This window comes from Balaenoptera musculus, chromosome 10, assembly GCF_009873245.2.
Source record: "Balaenoptera musculus isolate JJ_BM4_2016_0621 chromosome 10, mBalMus1.pri.v3, whole genome shotgun sequence".
NCBI classification, from domain to species: domain Eukaryota; kingdom Metazoa; phylum Chordata; class Mammalia; order Artiodactyla; family Balaenopteridae; genus Balaenoptera; species Balaenoptera musculus.
This window is the reverse complement of record NC_045794.1, coordinates 45,617,086-45,633,875: the sequence shown is the minus strand read 5'-3', so window position 1 is coordinate 45,633,875 and position 16,790 is coordinate 45,617,086. Positions and strand designations below refer to the sequence as shown.

The window sequence follows — 16,790 nt, the reverse complement described above, 5'->3', positions numbered from 1 at the left end:
AACGAAGAGTAGCCCCCGCTCGCCGCAACTAGAGAAAGCCCGCGCACAGCAGTGAAGACCCAACGCAGCCAAAAATAAAATAAATTTTAAAATAATATTAATAATAATACAAACTAATTAGAGACTAAGGGGCTAGTTTGAAGGAGCAGTCTGACTTTGACAGAGTTCAGCAAGAGAAGTTTCCTGAGAGGGGTGACTTTTAAGCCAAGCCATAGGAATATCCAGAGGGTAATGTTTAGTGTGTGTATGATGTATACTCCTCTCTCTCCCACAGGCCAACACACAAATGAGCAGCAGCCCCGTCACATCTCCTACTCAGTCTCCAGCACCCTCTCCTGTCACCAGCCTCAGCAACGTCTGCACAGGACTCAGTCCCCTTCCTGTCCTCACACAGTTCCCCCGTCCTGGGGGTCCAGCACAGGGTAAGGGGTTAGATAAGGGCTGGTTGCTGTCAAATTCACTGTTCGCATCCCATTCCCAAGTGGGGAGATCGAGAGGGCAGCAACAGGCAGGGAACCAGTGTGGCTGGTCATCCAACTCTGGCCCTGTTTAGGCCAAAGACACCTGCCCCTCTTTAGTGCTGCCCATAGTTAATTTACTCTAGATCTCCGTTAGATATTTAGTATTTACTTCCAAGTCCCTGGTGATTATGAGCCAGGGAAAAGAGGTTCACTGAACTTTCTAATGAACAACAAAAAGTTTAATCCATCAGTACTGAGTCTGAGGGCTGGGAATATGGGGTGGTGTCAGAAACGGTATGTGTCAGAAACATTATGGTTTTAGAAGAGGGAATACTGGATTTGAGTTAAAAGACTTGGGTTCAAATTCTAGTTCTACAACTAACTAGCTTTGTGATGTTGAACATGTTACTTAAACTTAAAACGGGACCTCAGTTTCCTAATATTATAAAATGAGGTTAATCACACGTAAGATGTAAATAATCTTATCTGCTTTCTGCCGTGGCTATCAAAAGCAGTATAAAATTAAGATGAAAATATGGTTTAAAACGTCAAAGTGCTCTGAAATACAGTATTTATCACCAATAATAGGTAACACATGGTACTTAATATGTATCAAGCATTGCTCTAAGTGCTTTACTTATAAGTACTTTACTTTATAGGTGCTGTAAGTGTCTTATAGTCATTTAACCTCAGCAGTGCTAATGAGAGGAAAACATACCCAACATCCCATTTTCAGTAACAGAGCTAGGATTTGAACCTAGGCAGTCTGGCTGTAAGTCTGTGTTCTTGTCCACTGCATTGTATTGCCTCTCATGTGAGTCAGAAACTTGAGCCCTGGGTTTAAGGTGAGAAGAAGAAACTATATGAGAAACAAAAGACAGTCATAAGGGTCTGTAGGTTTCCTCCAGGGCCTTTTGTCTTCAATGGACAGAGCCCTTCTTCAAAGGTGAAGGAACCTAATAACCCCTTTTGTCTGAGATACAGCCGAGAGCCAAGGGGTTTAGGAAGAGAGACAACTCTTAAATCAGTGACATGGGCACTCCTATCGTAGAAAAAGTAGGAATAGTATGCATTGTTGCTGTCCATCTCCAAAGCCCCATGAAGTCTCATAAAAGTCATACCATGTAGTTCAAACTCCCAGAAAACCATCTGCTCTTCCTCCCTAGGTGATGGTCACTACTCCCTCTTGGGCCAGCCATTACAGTACAATCTGTCCATCTGCCCTCCCTTGCTCCATGGCCAGTCAACTTACACGGTGCACCAGGTAAGGGTGTCTCCCATCAGCCTTAGGGCCATCAGAGTCCCCTTCTCATCCAGGCCCCTGCTTCTGAGCCATCCACCTCAACTAGCTGGGTGGACAAGAGAGACAACACAGAGAGAATGGACGAAGTGGGAAGAGACTTTACCCCATTCCTGTACTCATTCCTGTCACCCCTTCCCCAGTGCCAAGAGGGAGAGGCTCTTTGTCTCTCAGTGACCACTCTCTGGCCAATCTGACTGCCTGGTGGGATGGGGTCCTCAGGGTTGGGTACTGCTCCTTAATCTCTCAGAAGGACTGGGATGTAAGGCAGTCATTGTTTACCTGGAATGAGAGTTATCTTTCGAATGTTGAAGGGACAGAGTGGATTGAAGCATGGAAACCGGAGCAAGAGACAAGCACTCAAATCTGCCTCCACTGACCTGGGGACAACAGACGTTGGTGAGTGACAGGATGCTGAATCCCCAAAAGAAGGTGCTTACCCCTCCAGCCTTGCATTACCAGCCCAGGATGGTGAGAAAAGCCAGCTTAGGGTGGGGAGTCAAAAGAGGACCTTTTCGTACTCAAGAGCAAAGAGAAGCTGGAGAAGTGAGGTGTCTCAGTCCTCCTTACCAAGCCATTCCAAGTCCTAGGGAAGACGAGGGTGAAAATTGGGAATAACACAATGATGGGGCTTGTTGAGCCTGCTATTAACAGACAATCTTGTGGAAGTGGTCCTGACCCTGATCTAGGATGTCTACCTTTGGTAGTCCTAGACCCAGTTTAGGAGAGGCTTGATAAGAGAATATGGGGGAGTAACTCTCCTCCTGCAGGCCTACCATACTAGGCATAACAAGATCTCTTGGGGTTTCGCCTACTGAAGCAGTTTGCTAAACAAGGAAAGGAAGGGAAACTGACTTCCCTAGATGATAAGAAAGAGGAATCTACCTGGGCCAGCCTCTGGGAAGGGAATGGAACATATTTCAGATTGAGCTATTAACTTTGTGAAAGAACATAACCAAAAGCCACACTTCCTTCACAGTAATTGCACCCTGTGAGAGAACTGAGGTATAGGTTTCCAGATCTTAAATCTGGGATTCTGATTCCCAGTCTCCTCTTGCCTACATCTCTAGGCTAGGAGAAGAGAAAGTTTGCTTTGTGTCTCCTAGTTGCCCTGATCAGAGTCTGGATGGTAGGGAGTTGGGTTGATTTGGGGAGGGAGGAAAGAGCTAAGTGAGAAAGGCTGGGCTTTTGAGGACATTGTATACAGACTTGGTCAGCTGGATACTCCTCTGCTGGGCTGCTGGCCAGTCCTTCCTACTCTATACCTCTTACAACCATGTCCTGTCTCCTCCCCTTCCAGTCCTGGGACGGGTGCTGGAGGTGACAGATCTCCCTGAGGGCATCACCCGTACCGAGGCGGACAAACTCTTCACTCAGCTTGCCATGTCCGGCGCCAAGATCCAGTGGCTCAAGGATGCTCAGGGGCTGCCTGGTGGGGGTGGGGGGGACAACGGTGGGACTGCTGAGAATGGCCGCCACGCGGACCTCGCTGCCTTGTACACCATCGTGGCTGTGTTCCCCAGCCCTCTGGCTGCCCAAAATGCCTCCCTTCGCCTCAACAACTCTGTGAGTCGCTTCAAACTTCGAGTGGCCAAAAAGAACTATGACCTGAGGATCCTGGAGCGAGCCAGCTCCCAATAAATGGAGGAGAAGAAGGGACCAGCATGGCAGGGGTGGGGCAGGGTAGAGGGGGTCAAGGGGTCCTGTCAGACCACAGACAGAGGCAGAAGGTAAGGTAAGGTCCACAGACAGACACTAAACTGGAGCCTAAGAGAGTAGGGATGAAGATGGAAACAGAGACAGACACTCACACTGGCACTGGACTCTTTCTCACTCCCCTGCCAAGGGTCCCTCTTTTTCCCTGGTTGGCCCCATGTCTGCTTCCCTCTCTTTCCCATCCTCTTCTATGATTTTTTATCTCTTCTCTCACCATGAAATTAATTCTTTCATATTTTTTGGTCAGGTAGAATTGGGAGGGTCCCACACTCCCATGTTCTCCTATTTCCTTACCATCCCAAGCTCCCTTTTCTTTTTTGGTCTTTATGAATATATTTATATGGACAGAATTAAGAAAAAATGAAATTGATTTCCCCTTTCTCCCACCCCATCTTATCTCCCCAAACCCCACAGAGTTAAAACTTGGGCCTCCCTCCACCCCCCAGAATACTTGTATATTGTTTGTTTGAGGTTTGTGCTGCAGTAACAGACACAGTATTTAATTGCACATACAGATGTTTGCTGGGTATATTCACTGTAAATTTTATTTAATCTGATTTTTTGTTTGTTGGGGGGTTCTTCGGGGGGGGGTTGATTTTGTTTTTAAATATAAAAAAAAATCTGTCACTGGACATCAGTCCGTTTTCTGTTGCCACCTGGTGTGGGTGGGCTCGGAGGGATGTGATGCGGGCTGGGATGGCTTTCTCTGGCATATGCACACATATCTTCCCAACACTATTCCCTGCATCCTGTCCTACTCCTTACAAATACTTCTGATAGATGGCTGGGTCTGTAATGGGACTCTGCCACTAACTGTGGTTTATCAAGCACATCACTCTCAACTCTGGACCTCTGAGTTCTTACCAGTAAAATAAGAGACTTGGACTGACTAGGCGACCTCCGAGGTTCCTTCCACCCTGTTAATTCTGTGATACTCATTTAGGGCCCTGGTAGCTAAGCCAGAGGAGTGTGAGTGACGTCCAAAACTGGGTCGAGATGCTTGCTTCATACCTGTCCATCTCATATTCTGAAAACTCTTCAGGGATGGAGGACTTGGGCCTTTCTTTAATCCCAAAGCCAGAGGATTGGGTTCTACCTGGCAGGAACAGAACTGCATGTTTCTTACAATAAAAGCTACATCAATTGAACTTGCTGTGCCAAGATGTCATGCTATCCAGGTGTGCTTAGCAGTCCCTGTTCTGTGCAGCTGAAGAAAGGTGAAGAGCAGAAGTCACTTGCCTGTAAGATAATAGAGCTTTCCTCTATCTTCCCAAAGCTAGCCCTGTTGTTTTGCAGCCTGTCAGACAAGGGCCATTAAAGAGCCTGTTGACCCAGAACCATCCAGCAGCCCCTTTTCAATGTCACCCACCCCTTAAAGAAGGAAAAAAGAACAGTAGGCAGAAATGACATAGCACATTGCCCTGGAAATCCCTTGTGTCTGGGTAGCAGTATCTCTCTAGCCAGCCTCCTCTGAAGCTTGTCTGGCCCAACCTCCAACATAATCCTTTACTTCTTAGAGATACAAGGGATAAAGCAGCACGACGTTACCACCTCCAAATTGCTCTGAGATGGGAGTATCTCCTTTTTCAGCCATGCCACAGCTCAGACTAGGAAAAGGCTGCATCCCTGTGAGATAAGAATGCCAGATATCTCATTGACCCATCAGATCATATGCACCAGAGGAAAGAGATGGAATCAGGGAATCAGAATGATAAAGGAAGCTTGAGGCTTGGCCATCCTACCTCCAAGAGTCTGCAGTTCCCATGGGAAAGGGGACATTACTTACAGATGATAAAAACTCCATGTGTGACAGCTATTGCCTTCTGTCCAATATTAACAAAACAATCTCTATGTGATCATTAGACCCTCACTCCCCCAGAACCCCTCAGATGGAAGTCCCAGCCTGGCTTTTTTTAATAGCTCTTAGAATTCCTTTCACCCTGTGGACAAGATTTTAGAGGAATAGGGGAAAGATATCTCTGGGGGCAGCTGGAGGGAACAAAGCAGTACTACATGTTCTTCACTCCCTTACAGGATAGCAGCAAAGTACCCTTCTAACTACCCATGGATAAGAAAGCAATCTAGTTTGGCTGATAGGAGAGCTCTGAAAATTCAGATGTTCCTTTCTTCACCAGTTTCCAAGCCCTTTCCTTCCTAAAGATTGGAGGCTAGATTGATGCTTGAGGGTAAAAAAAACCATGGCCACAAGAAGGTGGTGGCTGAGAAGTCGAAGGCTAGTTCCTAAGGTAGATCCAGGGAGGGTAGAATTGGGGAGATGTTTGGACCTTGGGAAAAGGGGACGGAGAAGCCTGTTTATAATTCATCTTTACCTTTAGTCATTTAAAATCACCCACATGAAGGAATTCCCTGGCGGTCCTGTGGTTAGGATTCCGCGCTTTCACTGCCGAGGGCCCAGGTGTGATCCCTGGATGGGGAACTAAGATCCCACAAGCCACACACACAGAGTGTGACCAAAAAAAAAAAAAAAATCGCCCATATGAGTATGCGGCATGTACCTTCCTGAATTTAGCCAGTCCTGACCTGCACACCATAGATGAAAAACCAGGCAACAGCAGCTCTGGGGGGGTGGGAGGAGTTAGGGTCCAGCCCTCCCCGTGTCCAATTTCTCTGTGTCAGCTGTTGTCGCTCAGCTGTCCACTTTCCTCCAGCCCTGTCATTTCAGCTCTGACACCAAGGCGAGAGGCTAGGAGGTCTACAAACACCGTCTGGGTAGCTGGTGTGAGTACAGAGAGTACTGGGGGGGCTTAGCCCCCAAGGAAGAGGACCAGCCCTCCCCCAGCACCACCGTCAAGATCCCAGGGGCTCCCTCTTTCCTCCACAGGCTGTGGACTGACTTAGGGAATTCCAAACGTAAGTTGCCTCTTCATCCTCTTTCCATTTCCAGGACTGCTCACCCAAGCTTCCCCAATCCGTAGTCTATTCAGCTTCTTCATTTCTCTGCTTGTCTGTGAGTAGTTTGGGTTTTAGGAGTGAAATTATTATTATTCTACTCCAGGACAAGAGCTAGGATTAGAGGGTGGGGTGGGGGTGGGATCAGGGGAATGGAGTAGTAAGGGAAGGAAAGGCTCATATTACTCTGAAAACTTAAAATAGCTGAGGCCTGAGGCAGGCTGGGAACTAGGCACTGGGCCCCCAGGGCTCAAGAGAGAGGTAGAGGAGAACAAATGTCCCCAGCCCATCCCTCCACGCATGCTTGTGGACACACACATTAAACCTCTTGAAAGGGGATCTGGGAAGGTGTGTGTCACATTTCTATTGCCCACAGATTCCCAAGAGAAACAAAGTACCTGTAGGAAAATCCCTAACCCACACAGCCTTGTGCACTGTCTTGGGGCTGTAAACTCTGGGGTTGCCCCTCAGGGTAGAAGGATGGTTATTGGTTTGAGGAACTGGTTGGGAAGGTCTTTAGTCTGTTGGGCTTTTCTCTGGACTTGCATGGAATCTTTCTGCTCATAAGCCCTATGGAAGGATCTCTGTTTAACCAAATTTCTCCCAAAGCCTCCCCTTCAAGGACCACCCCACTGCAAGGGACAGGAATATGGGAGGGAAGAATGGCAGTCAGGGATTAGGTTTCACAGTGGGGTCCAACCTCTTGCAGGATGACAGAAAAGGAGGTGCTGGAGTCCTCCTGCTTCCCAGCAGAGACTCGGCAAAGTGGGGTGAGTCTGGGCTTCTGACCACTGGGTGGGGGGAGCTGGGAAACCACTGCAGCCCTTGAAGAAAAGTGCTTGAATTGATCTCACTTGTATATGACTCGTTTATTGTTAAAATGCTAGCTAGCACCCGCAGCCCCCGATACCCCCTAATCCTGGGGTGTGCCCCTTGCCCCAGGCTAGAAAAATGTATAGTTAGCTTCAGCCTTACCTACTCTAGAAAGCAAGACAGTTCTTTTAACATTGGATTTCCTTCACTCCCTCCCTCAGCTACAGCGGCTGAAGCAATTATTCAGGAAGGAGTCTACAGGGACAAAGGAGATGGAGCTTCCCCCAGAGCCCCAGGCCAATGGGGAGGCAGTGGGAGCTGGGGGTGGGCCCATCTACTACATCTATGAGGAAGAGGAGGAAGAAGAGGAGGAGGAGCCACCCCCAGAACCTCCTAAGCTTGTTAATGATAAGCCCCACAAATTCAAAGATCATTTCTTCAAGAAGCCCAAGTTCTGTGATGTCTGTGCCCGGATGATTGTGCGTGAGTCATGAAGGGAAGTGGAAAGTGTGATGTTGAAGGCAGGGGGTGGGGGAAAGTGTTTAGGAAAGGAGTATTTGTATATCAGACAGGCTGTGGTAAGATTTGGCTTTAAGAAAATACTATTACAGACTGAGAGTGTTGGGTCCCAGACAGAGAAAGGACCTAAGAGCTAGAGTAGCAGCAATGGTACAAAGGGGAAGGGAAATCAGGAACCTCACCCAGATGTTCTCCCCATCTCCCAAGTCAACAACAAATTTGGGCTTCGCTGTAAGAACTGCAAAACTAACATCCACGAACACTGTCAGTCCTATGTGGAGATGCAGAGATGCTTCGGCAAGATCGTGAGTAGGCTCTGGGGAGCAAGAAAGTAGAAGGGAGGGGACGTGTTGCCAGCTACCTCCTTGCCAGTCCCTCCTCAAATCATCCCACCCATTTCCCTGCTTTTTTTTCCTCAACCCATCTCTTACTCCAAGAAGGCGTGAATACTCATGGGAGAGATGGGTTCTGGACGCTACCTTGTTATCTCTAATGCTTTCTCCCATCCAATCCTACAGCCCCCTGGTTTCCGTCGGGCCTATAGCTCCCCTCTCTACAGCAACCAGCAGTACGCTTGTGTCAAAGATCTCTGTAAGTGCCCCATACGGGACCTGAGGGAATGGGCAAGCCTAGAGATGGTTTCAGCACCATCTCCAGATTGGGAAGCCAAATTCTGAAACAGACTCTATTTCCTATGGTTTTCGCTCAATCTAATATTTTAGCCATCTTGGATGCAGAGTCAATATTCCCCTGTTTCATAGCAGAGGGAGATAAGATTTAGCACGGGCTTTGTACAGTAAGAAAGAGACAGAACCAAGACTGAAACCTTCATCTGCCTGACTTCAAACTCTGCTCTTCATATGCAAAACCATTTCTAAGCATGAAGCAGACTGTCCTCATCCTTGTTAGAGCATAGTGCCAGACTCAGGGCCAGACCAAGAGCTGTGGGCATCCTGGGCAGATTCATAATTTGGCAACCCTTAAAAGTGTATTTGTTGACAATTTGCTCAACATTTATTTGGAGGAGAGGCTGAACTCTGTGAGGAGCATGGATGGAGAAAGAAGAACCCACTGGTGGTAGTACCCCAGCTTGCACATGCCACTCAGCGGAACAAAAGCCAGCAGTTAAAGGACCACTCTCCTTAAAAGGAAAATAGTGATTCTGAGCATTCCCCAACTCCCAAGCAACTCATTAGCAGAGTTGTCTTTCCAACATCATATAATGCTCTGCCTGGAAGGAGTGCTGGTAAATATTTTTCTCCATCACATTTCCAGTGATGTCTTTAGAGCTCTTTATAAATTGATGACCCTAGGTATACCCAGCTGACACTTTCCTAATTCTAAACACACACGCACCTACTCAGTCCCATCTCTCCCTTACTTAGGAGGTCTCTCTTTCCTCCAAGCCTTTTTCTGCCTCCCCAGTAATGTCTCCTTTCTTCTCCCATTCCAACTAGCTGCTGCCAATCGCAATGACCCTGTGTTTGAAACCCTTCGTACTGGGGTGATCATGGCAAACAAGGAACGGAAGAAGGGACAGGCAGATAAAAAAAATGTGAGCACCCAATTTTCCTACTGAGGCCTTCCAGAGACCCCATGGAGCAGGTCCTGTCTCCTCTCTGGAAAGCTGACAGAAGTAGGGATCCTCTTCCCCTAAAATTGCACATAACCCAACAGACAAATTTTTGCATGCAATTTTAAAAGGCCTCAGTTTAACAATTCCTGCCATAGCATGTGTTTACTCCAGGAGCTCCCTTCTGAAATTGTCAGATAAACCACCATAACTAACTAAAGGCTAGGCCCCAGGGCCCTGGCATTGCCAGGCAACAGAGGAAAAGCTATGCTTTTGGATTTGGAGAGGAGAGCTTGTCATGCCAACTAATCAGAGAATTCTAGAGCCCCCCCAAGGGTCCATGAAGATAATCTGGTCTGACCCATTTATCCTATAGATGAGGAAACTGAGGCACAAAGCTTGTGGCCAAGAGCACCTTCATTTCCTTTTGTAATAGGTTACTAGATTGGTAATACAATAGACGTATTTAGTTCAGCAAGGAATTTGTTAGCATATCCTTATATCTTTCTGGACAACAAGGATGGACTAATGTGGATAATGGTTACAGTTAGATGGATTCCTAAAATTAGTTGAATGACAGCACCCAAAGGATTCTGGTCCTATAGGGAGTTTCCAACTAGAGGGAGATTTCTGATGCTTTATGACATGATTTAGTCCTTAGTCCTCACCTATGGACATTTTTCTCTCTGATACAAATGAAGATATAAATGATATATCCCATTAAGTTTGTGGGAAACCTAGGAGGGAAAACTCATACCCTGAATAATGTATTCAAAAATCTTACAGACTAGAAGAAAGACCAAGAACTAATCATTCAAAATTGTGTAAGGAAAAATACCTAACTGTTCTTGGATCAAAAAAAGAAAACCAACTGCACAAAAACAGAACTAGAGATCTGGCCTCAAAGTAGTTGATATGGAAGTTGGGTGCAAATTAGGGATTTCTTGGAGTGAACTATGACTTATAAGGCACTATCAATGTGATCTGACTGCTTCCAGAAAGGCCCACTCGGGTTCTGTTCTTTGAAGGGAATTCTAAAAATTGTGCTAAAAATTGTAATTTTTCTCTTACACACTGTAGTATTTTTAAGGGCAGACATTATAGTAAAGGACATGGATTTTGCAAGGTAGTGAGCTTCCTGTCAACTACATTCAAGCACAATGTGGGTGGTCACCTGCCATGTTATTTCAGAGGAAGTCCCTGCATTAGGCAGGTGGTTGACTAGAGACTTCTTCCAAGGCTCCTTCCAACACTGAGATCCTATTCTCTAGTTCTCTGGTCTGACTTGAGAGCCAGGGCAAGCATGGGTTTCCAAGACAGCATCTTCCTAACTCTAGTGCCCTCTCCAGTCTCTAGCAGCCATGATGGAAGAGGAGCCAGAGTCTGCCAGACCACAGGAAGGCAAACCCCAGAATGGTGAGTAACACCCACCTCCATCCATAGAGATGGAGGAGGGTCAGGGCTCAGCTGTGGCACAGGAGATGGAGGGCCAAAGAGCATGCCAGGTTTGGAGGTAAGAGGCCCTGGAACAGTAAGGTAAGGGATTGAGGGCTACACTCCAGAAGCCAGAGACAATTTGTCGGTGTTTCCCATTCCAGGAAACCCTGATGGGGATAAGAAAGCTGAAAAGAAGACACCTGATGACAAAGTGAGAATATTTTCTCCCTACAGGGACCCCAGTCCTCTCCCCAACCCAGGTCTGACACCACTCACGCCACTCACGGCCTCAGCAGAAGCTCACACTTATTTCATGGGTTCCAATCATTAACCTGTCTTCTCTACCACTTCACACATACACACAGCCAACACATTCCTCTTAGTTCAGGGACATGAAAGAGGTGGAATGTAGTGTGTCTAGAAAATACCCCTGCCTTGGCCTCCTGCCCCTCAGTCTGGGACAGAGGTGCCCTGAGACTCATCACCCCCTTTCACCCCCAGCACAAGCAGCCTGGCTTCCAGCAGTCTCATTACTTTGTGGCTCTCTATCGATTCAAAGCCCTGGAGAAGGACGATCTGGATTTCCCGTGAGAGGCCTTAGGATTGGGGTGGCGGTGTACTGGGAGTGGAGAGGGGAGAGCCCAGCTCCCTATGGGAAAGGAAAAGGGGGGACTCAGGCATGGAGCCTATTTGGGGCTGGACCTGGGCACAGCCAAGGGACTGAATGTGTAAGGCCCCTAAATCTCAGAGGCCCCTTCCTTCCTCTCCCAGGCCTGGAGAGAAGATCACAGTCATTGATGACTCCAATGAGGAGTGGTGGCGGGTAAGAGAAATGTCTGAGACTCGGGTGGGACATGGGTTGAGTTTAGAACCAGAGATTGTGAGATTAATTCCCCCTACCATCTCCTTTAGGGGAAAATAGGGGAGAAGGTCGGATTTTTCCCTCCAAACTTCATCATTCGGGTCCGGTCTGGAGAGCGTGTGCACCGCGTAACGAGATCCTTCGTGGGGAACCGCGAGATAGGGCAGATCACTCTCAAGAAGGACCAGGTAGCTCTGGTGCCCCAACTCAACCCCAGGCCCAGAGGCTTCTCTGCAAACTACACTCCTTGCAGATCTTAACCCATTAATGGGACTAGATTGGGCCTCCATAACTCTGGACTCCCCTGCTCAGCTCTTCTACTGTTTTCTCTTGACTCCTCTCCTCCCTCGTCCCTTAATCCTTTAGATTGTGGTGCAGAAAGGAGATGAAGCCGGTGGCTACGTCAAGGTCTACACCGGCCGCAAGGTGGGGCTGTTTCCCACCGACTTCCTGGAGGAGATTTAGGCGTGAAGACGCCTGCTGGCGGGAGATAACCAAACCCCATTCTGGGCAGGCCCAGTGGAGGTTGGGGAGAAAAGGGGCGAAAGCAACTATACTGCTGGGTGGGGGAGATGGGAAGGCCCGCCGGAACGTGACGGTGCTTCCGGGAAGGGACTGGTTCCCGTCCCCCTCCCCCGCCGAGGGCGTCGGATACTTGGTGCCGGGAGCAGCCTCACTCGCAACCCCTCAGGTCCAGCCTTTGAGATCTGGAAAAAGAACGCGTCTCCACTAGGGAGACGGGAGTGAGGATTGAGGCGAACCATCGAATGTTGCGAATTTATTAAAGTTTTGACAAAAGTTAGAAAAGTTTGCTGTTTAACTGGGGGCCGAGGGGAGAGGGAGGAGAGTGCCTAGGAAGGGGTGGCGAATCTTCCCCAGCTCTCCCCTCACTACCATCGGGTAACCCGAGACCCACCTGGGCCGAGGCTGGTGCGAGGTGGGGAGACAGATGCGTCCGCCAGGGAAGGCCTCTGTTGTCAGTGAAGAAAGGGGAGCTGGACTGGGGTCACGACCCCCGCGCCCCTGCTGCTGGGAGCAGGATCGGGTAGCAGGGTAGGCCCCACTAGCTCTTAGTGATTTCGCCGTGGGCGAAACCCACGTTTCCGAACCTGGCTCAGTTCCGAGCTAGGCCGCCAGGGGGCGATGCAAGATCTCGGTTGAAGTGCGAGGGACGGGGGTGGGGGGGGCGGGGGGGAGAGGAGAGAACCGGAGACACCAAGCCCGAGACCCTGGTCCTGGAAGGGGGTGGGGTGCGTGCCGTCTCCATGGCAACACTTCCTCAAGTCCTCCGGGAACTGAGCAAGCGAGACTGGGTGGGGGGGCCTAACCCCTCCCGCGCGGCCCCCGCCCCAGCCCTTTGCGACAGGTACCAAGTGAGAGGGCGCGGGGCAGACAACTAAGCAGCTCAAGCGGAGACCCCCACTGCGGTGTTCCGTATGCAAATGTATCATTTGCATATGCAAATATGCAAATGTACCAGCCCAGGTCGCGGTGGCAGGTGGCGGGGAGCGGGAAGGTGTAGGAAAGGGAGCTGAAGGAGACGAGGAGTTTAGGGACCTGGGAGCGGACCAGTGAGCGGCAGCCTGGGGTGGCCGCTGGAATGGGGCTGGCTGAGGGTCTTGAGCGAGATGGCGGATGGGGGAGGGTCAGCCTGGCCAGTCAAGAGATCCTCTTCTCTTCTGCCGGTTGTCAGCCAGGCCTGAGGTTGGCACCGCCTAGCAAGGTTGGCAGCGGGAGCCCGGGCACCATCTGCTGCTGGCGGGGGAAGGGCAAAGTCTCAGCTGGGCTGGGGAAGAGGAGGGCCCGGGACGGGAGCGCCCCCCTTCCTTCCAGAAGGCTGAGGTGTGTTGGGGGTAGGGAAGCACACGAGAAGACTCGCCTCAGAACCTGGTTCGGTTTTCTGTTCCTTTTGCCCTTGACTGTCCCGGACGCCTTGGGGCGGCGGCGGGGTCATAAAGGGAAGCTCAGGCAGCCCCCTCGAATCACGCTTGGGCTGGAATAGCAGATCGCAGGCCCCCCTCCACCACCGCACACAAATCAAACCTTTGCCCCATCCCTCCTCAGGATCCACCTACCACCAAAGCGGGGGGCAGGGACGGATAGGGCTTGGGTCGCAACTCTTCATCAAGCGATCAAAGGGACTCACAACCAGAGCCCCCCAAGATCCTCGAGAGCGCGCCACACACATAATGCTGAAGCAAAACCAATTTACTGGCTCATTGGGCGGCAGTGCTGGTGTAGGGGTACCGAGAAGCAGAGAGAGCTGCTGTTCTCTCCCCGTACACTCGGGGGGCACCCTCCTCCCCCGCCTCCCGGAGCCGGCAGCTGTCCCTAATTAGAGCGGCGGTTTAATTGGATTTATCAGCAGTTAATAGGAAATTAAGCAAAGGGCCCGAGAGAGGGAGGGCGGGAGGAGCGGGGAGGCTGACTGCCGAGTTCGAAGGACGGGTGCTGGGGTGTCAGGGGTGGGGATGCAAGGCCCAGTTATAGCAATTGAGCCTCTTGGTCACACCCTCCCCCCACTACTTGCCCCGCCCGTGGACCCTGGGGAAGAGAGCAGGTCTCAGGAGAGGGAGGCAGGAGGGACAGCGACCCTGTGTGAGCCCCCAACGCCCCCCACCCCTGCCAGCAGCCACCTGGGTGATGGATGATGCTGCTTCACACTGCAAAGGTCATAAGTCTGGGCCAAGGAGCTGACTGAATTGAAAACAGACTGAAGGAGGGGCCGGGTTACTAGGGTCCAGAACACAACCCACGTCCTACCCCTCCCCAGTGCCCACCCGGCTCTTAGCAAAGAAAGTGCCCCTTGAAGTCCGAAGATTGAGCAGCACCAGGGATGAGCCTGCCTCCTGGCTGTGTTGGGGATGTGCTGGGAGTCTCCCTATGCAGTTGCTAATATCCCTTTATGGCTTTCCCACCTCTCCCCCAGCTACCCGGGTTGAGGCTGGCAGGGTCGGCTGTGGCCAGAGAGGCCTAAGGTCTACACCACTGGCCCCGGGGGCCAAGAAAGGAAGTTTGTAGGCAGTCAAGCAGGGGCACAGGGTCCACAGCCCCAGGAATCTCCTATCATCAGAACCTCATATGGCTAGACTAACAAGGCCTGCTTCAAGGATCCCAGTGACCTCTCTGCCACACTTCACCACCGCAGGGCACAGGCAGCAGCTCTGGCATGTGTGGGTGTGAAACTCTGAGTGTGTGGGGGGAAGGGGGAAGGGGGTTTCTCTGTGCCCCTGCTGATTATGGGTGTCTGTGTCCCTGCTCTGTAGTGTGTGTGTATGTGTGTGTCTGTGCCCTGAATGTGTGTCTATCAGAGTCCCAGGTGTTGTGTGTGTGTATATGTGTGGACCCCTGGTATGTATGCCCCTGGTGTGTGCCTGTGCCGCTGAGTATGTGTCTTGTCCCCGATCTGCCCCACCCCTAACCTCTTAAGATTTTTGGCTGTCTCAGCCCCTGGGTGTCAGATGTACATATGTGCTTTGACGGGTCTACGTGTCTGTGCATTCTTCACTCCTGCGTGTGCCCCGCGTGTGGGCATTTACGTGCGCTTCTACCTGCAGGACCGTGTATGTGTGAGAACCAGGAAAAGCTTCTGGTGAGTGTGTGTTGTTCGGGCGTCTCTGCCTGCAGGTGTGTGTGCCTCAGTGACAGTGCGTGGGCGTGTGCCTGGGTGTGAGCCGCGCGGCGGCGTATATTCGAATGACAGTGTGACGCACGCACACTCGTATATGTGTGTGTGTGTGTGTGCGCGCGCGCGCGTGTGCGCTCGCCAGGGTGAGTCTCCCGCCCCCGCCCCTTCCTCTCCCCATTTCTATTCCTCTCTCCTCTCCGGGCGGGCTTGGCTCCGCCGTCCGCATCATCTCCATCCATTATTGAAGAAAGAGCCGCGTCCGCTCCAATCACATCAACACCCCCCGCCCCCCTCAGTTCCGCTCGCCCCGCGGCCCCTCCGGGTGCTGGGGAGTGGGGGAGCCGCAGCGCGGCGGGTGCGCCGGGCAGTAGCGGACTCATGACCCTATGCCCCAAGCTGGGCCAGGCACCGGGACGCCGGGGTCCCGGGCGGAGAGCGCTTTGCATAAACAGATGGCGCAGGCGTCTTTGTCTCGCTGGTTCGCTCGCTGCGCGGCTCCCGGCTCCGCGGCTGTCTGGCTGATGCAATCATGATCATCTCAGAGCCTCGGGACCCGGCGTCCTTAATAGCGGCAGAGGGGGTCAGGGGCCCCGGGGCTCCCGAGCAGATGCTGGGCACTGTGTCTTCCCACCCTGGCGCCCCCTCCACGCCCCACTGCTGCAGAGGGAAGACGGAGCCCGCGCCAAGGTGACGGGCGTGTGGAGGTGACCGGGAAGGGGACCCTGGGCAGTGCCCCGAGGTGTCCCCAGGCTGTCCCGTTGGACTGCTGCAGACCCCCAGGGGCAGCAAGGCAGAGAATAGGAATAGAACCGGGGAATGGGAGGGGGGAGAAAGACAGTGACAGAGAGAGAGGCATTTGTAAAGAGGCACAGCGAGGTAGAGCAATGTAGAGGGAAGGAGAGACGAACGGAGGGAGACACAGAGAAACAGATGCAGGGGGACACAGCCAGGTAAAGAGAGCTGCAGAGGGAGAGACAGAATGAGAAGGAACAGAGAGACAGTGATAGGGTCTGAAGCAGACGCAGAAAAAATGGGCAGCCAGAGACTGGGGCAGGTAGGGTCAGAGGGCAGAGAGCAGTCTCGGGGCGGAGGCGGAGCCCCGGGCATCTGGGGCAGCCCAGCCTGTCGAGAGAAACTGGCCTGAACCTGGGGTGCCCACAGCTGGCGAAGTGGGAGCTTCCGCGTCCCCTCTCCTTCCCTTCACTCGGCCCCACCTCACAACAGAAGAGTGGAAGTTGAGGGACCCACTGCCTTGGCGGTGGGAGTGGCAGGAACGGCTGGCCTGCTGGCCGGACCGACACTCCTGGCACTAATTTACCTGCTCAAAAGCCGCGGGGCACAGGGCCAGCGCGGCCCGATAGGGGGCGCCTGGGGCATCGTCCCCTAAGAGCTTGAGAGCAGCTCCGCCTCCAGGGGGCGCCCGCACCCACGGCCCCGCTGCCAACTTGTTCCGTGGAGTCCAGCTGCTTTTGACGTTCGGCTCCACCAGAGCGCGGATTAGTGTCCTGTACGGGTTAGGGTTCAGAGTCAGATCCCAGCGGGAAACCAGCCCGCCCCTGGCCACGCCTACT

The 16,790-nt window shown here is 51.6% G+C and overlaps 2 protein-coding genes across 24 annotated transcripts in view; both read left to right on the top strand.

Annotated features, from left to right (window-relative positions):
• Positions 1-4,633, top strand: part of R3HDM2 (R3H domain containing 2) — a 44,872-nt gene extending 40,239 nt beyond the window's left edge. For 13 of the 21 annotated variants that reach the window (XM_036865763.1, XM_036865767.1, XM_036865761.1 and 10 more), the window contains 4 exons: positions 275-422; positions 1,628-1,725; positions 2,076-2,160; positions 3,062-4,109. In XM_036865763.1, coding sequence (XP_036721658.1) covers positions 275-422; positions 1,628-1,725; positions 2,076-2,160; positions 3,062-3,402 — 672 coding nt within the window. In that variant the 3' untranslated portion in view covers positions 3,403-4,109. Of the gene's footprint in view, positions 1-274; positions 423-1,627; positions 1,726-2,075; positions 2,161-3,061 lie in introns of all 21 variants that reach the window. The other 8 variants (XM_036865751.1, XM_036865746.1, XM_036865748.1 and 5 more) reach the window with 3 other exon arrangements.
• Positions 4,634-6,148: 1,515 nt separating this feature from the next.
• STAC3 (SH3 and cysteine rich domain 3) lies at positions 6,149-12,393 on the top strand. Of its 3 annotated transcripts, XM_036865780.1 has the most exons (12): positions 6,149-6,348; positions 7,097-7,157; positions 7,422-7,683; positions 7,927-8,024; positions 8,238-8,310; positions 9,177-9,274; positions 10,642-10,708; positions 10,891-10,940; positions 11,231-11,316; positions 11,501-11,552; positions 11,642-11,779; positions 11,958-12,393. In XM_036865780.1, the coding sequence occupies exons 2-12, from the start codon at positions 7,098-7,100 to the stop codon at positions 12,054-12,056; spliced, it is 1,083 nt and encodes a 360-aa protein (XP_036721675.1). In that variant the 5' UTR covers positions 6,149-6,348; position 7,097; the 3' UTR covers positions 12,057-12,393. The 3 variants fall into 3 exon arrangements, with proteins under 3 accessions (XP_036721675.1, XP_036721676.1, XP_036721677.1); XM_036865781.1 differs by lacking the exon at positions 7,097-7,157; XM_036865782.1 differs by lacking the exons at positions 6,149-6,348; positions 7,097-7,157; positions 7,422-7,683; positions 7,927-8,024; positions 8,238-8,310 and adding an exon at positions 8,370-8,965.
• The last annotated feature ends 4,397 nt before the right edge of the window (positions 12,394-16,790 follow it).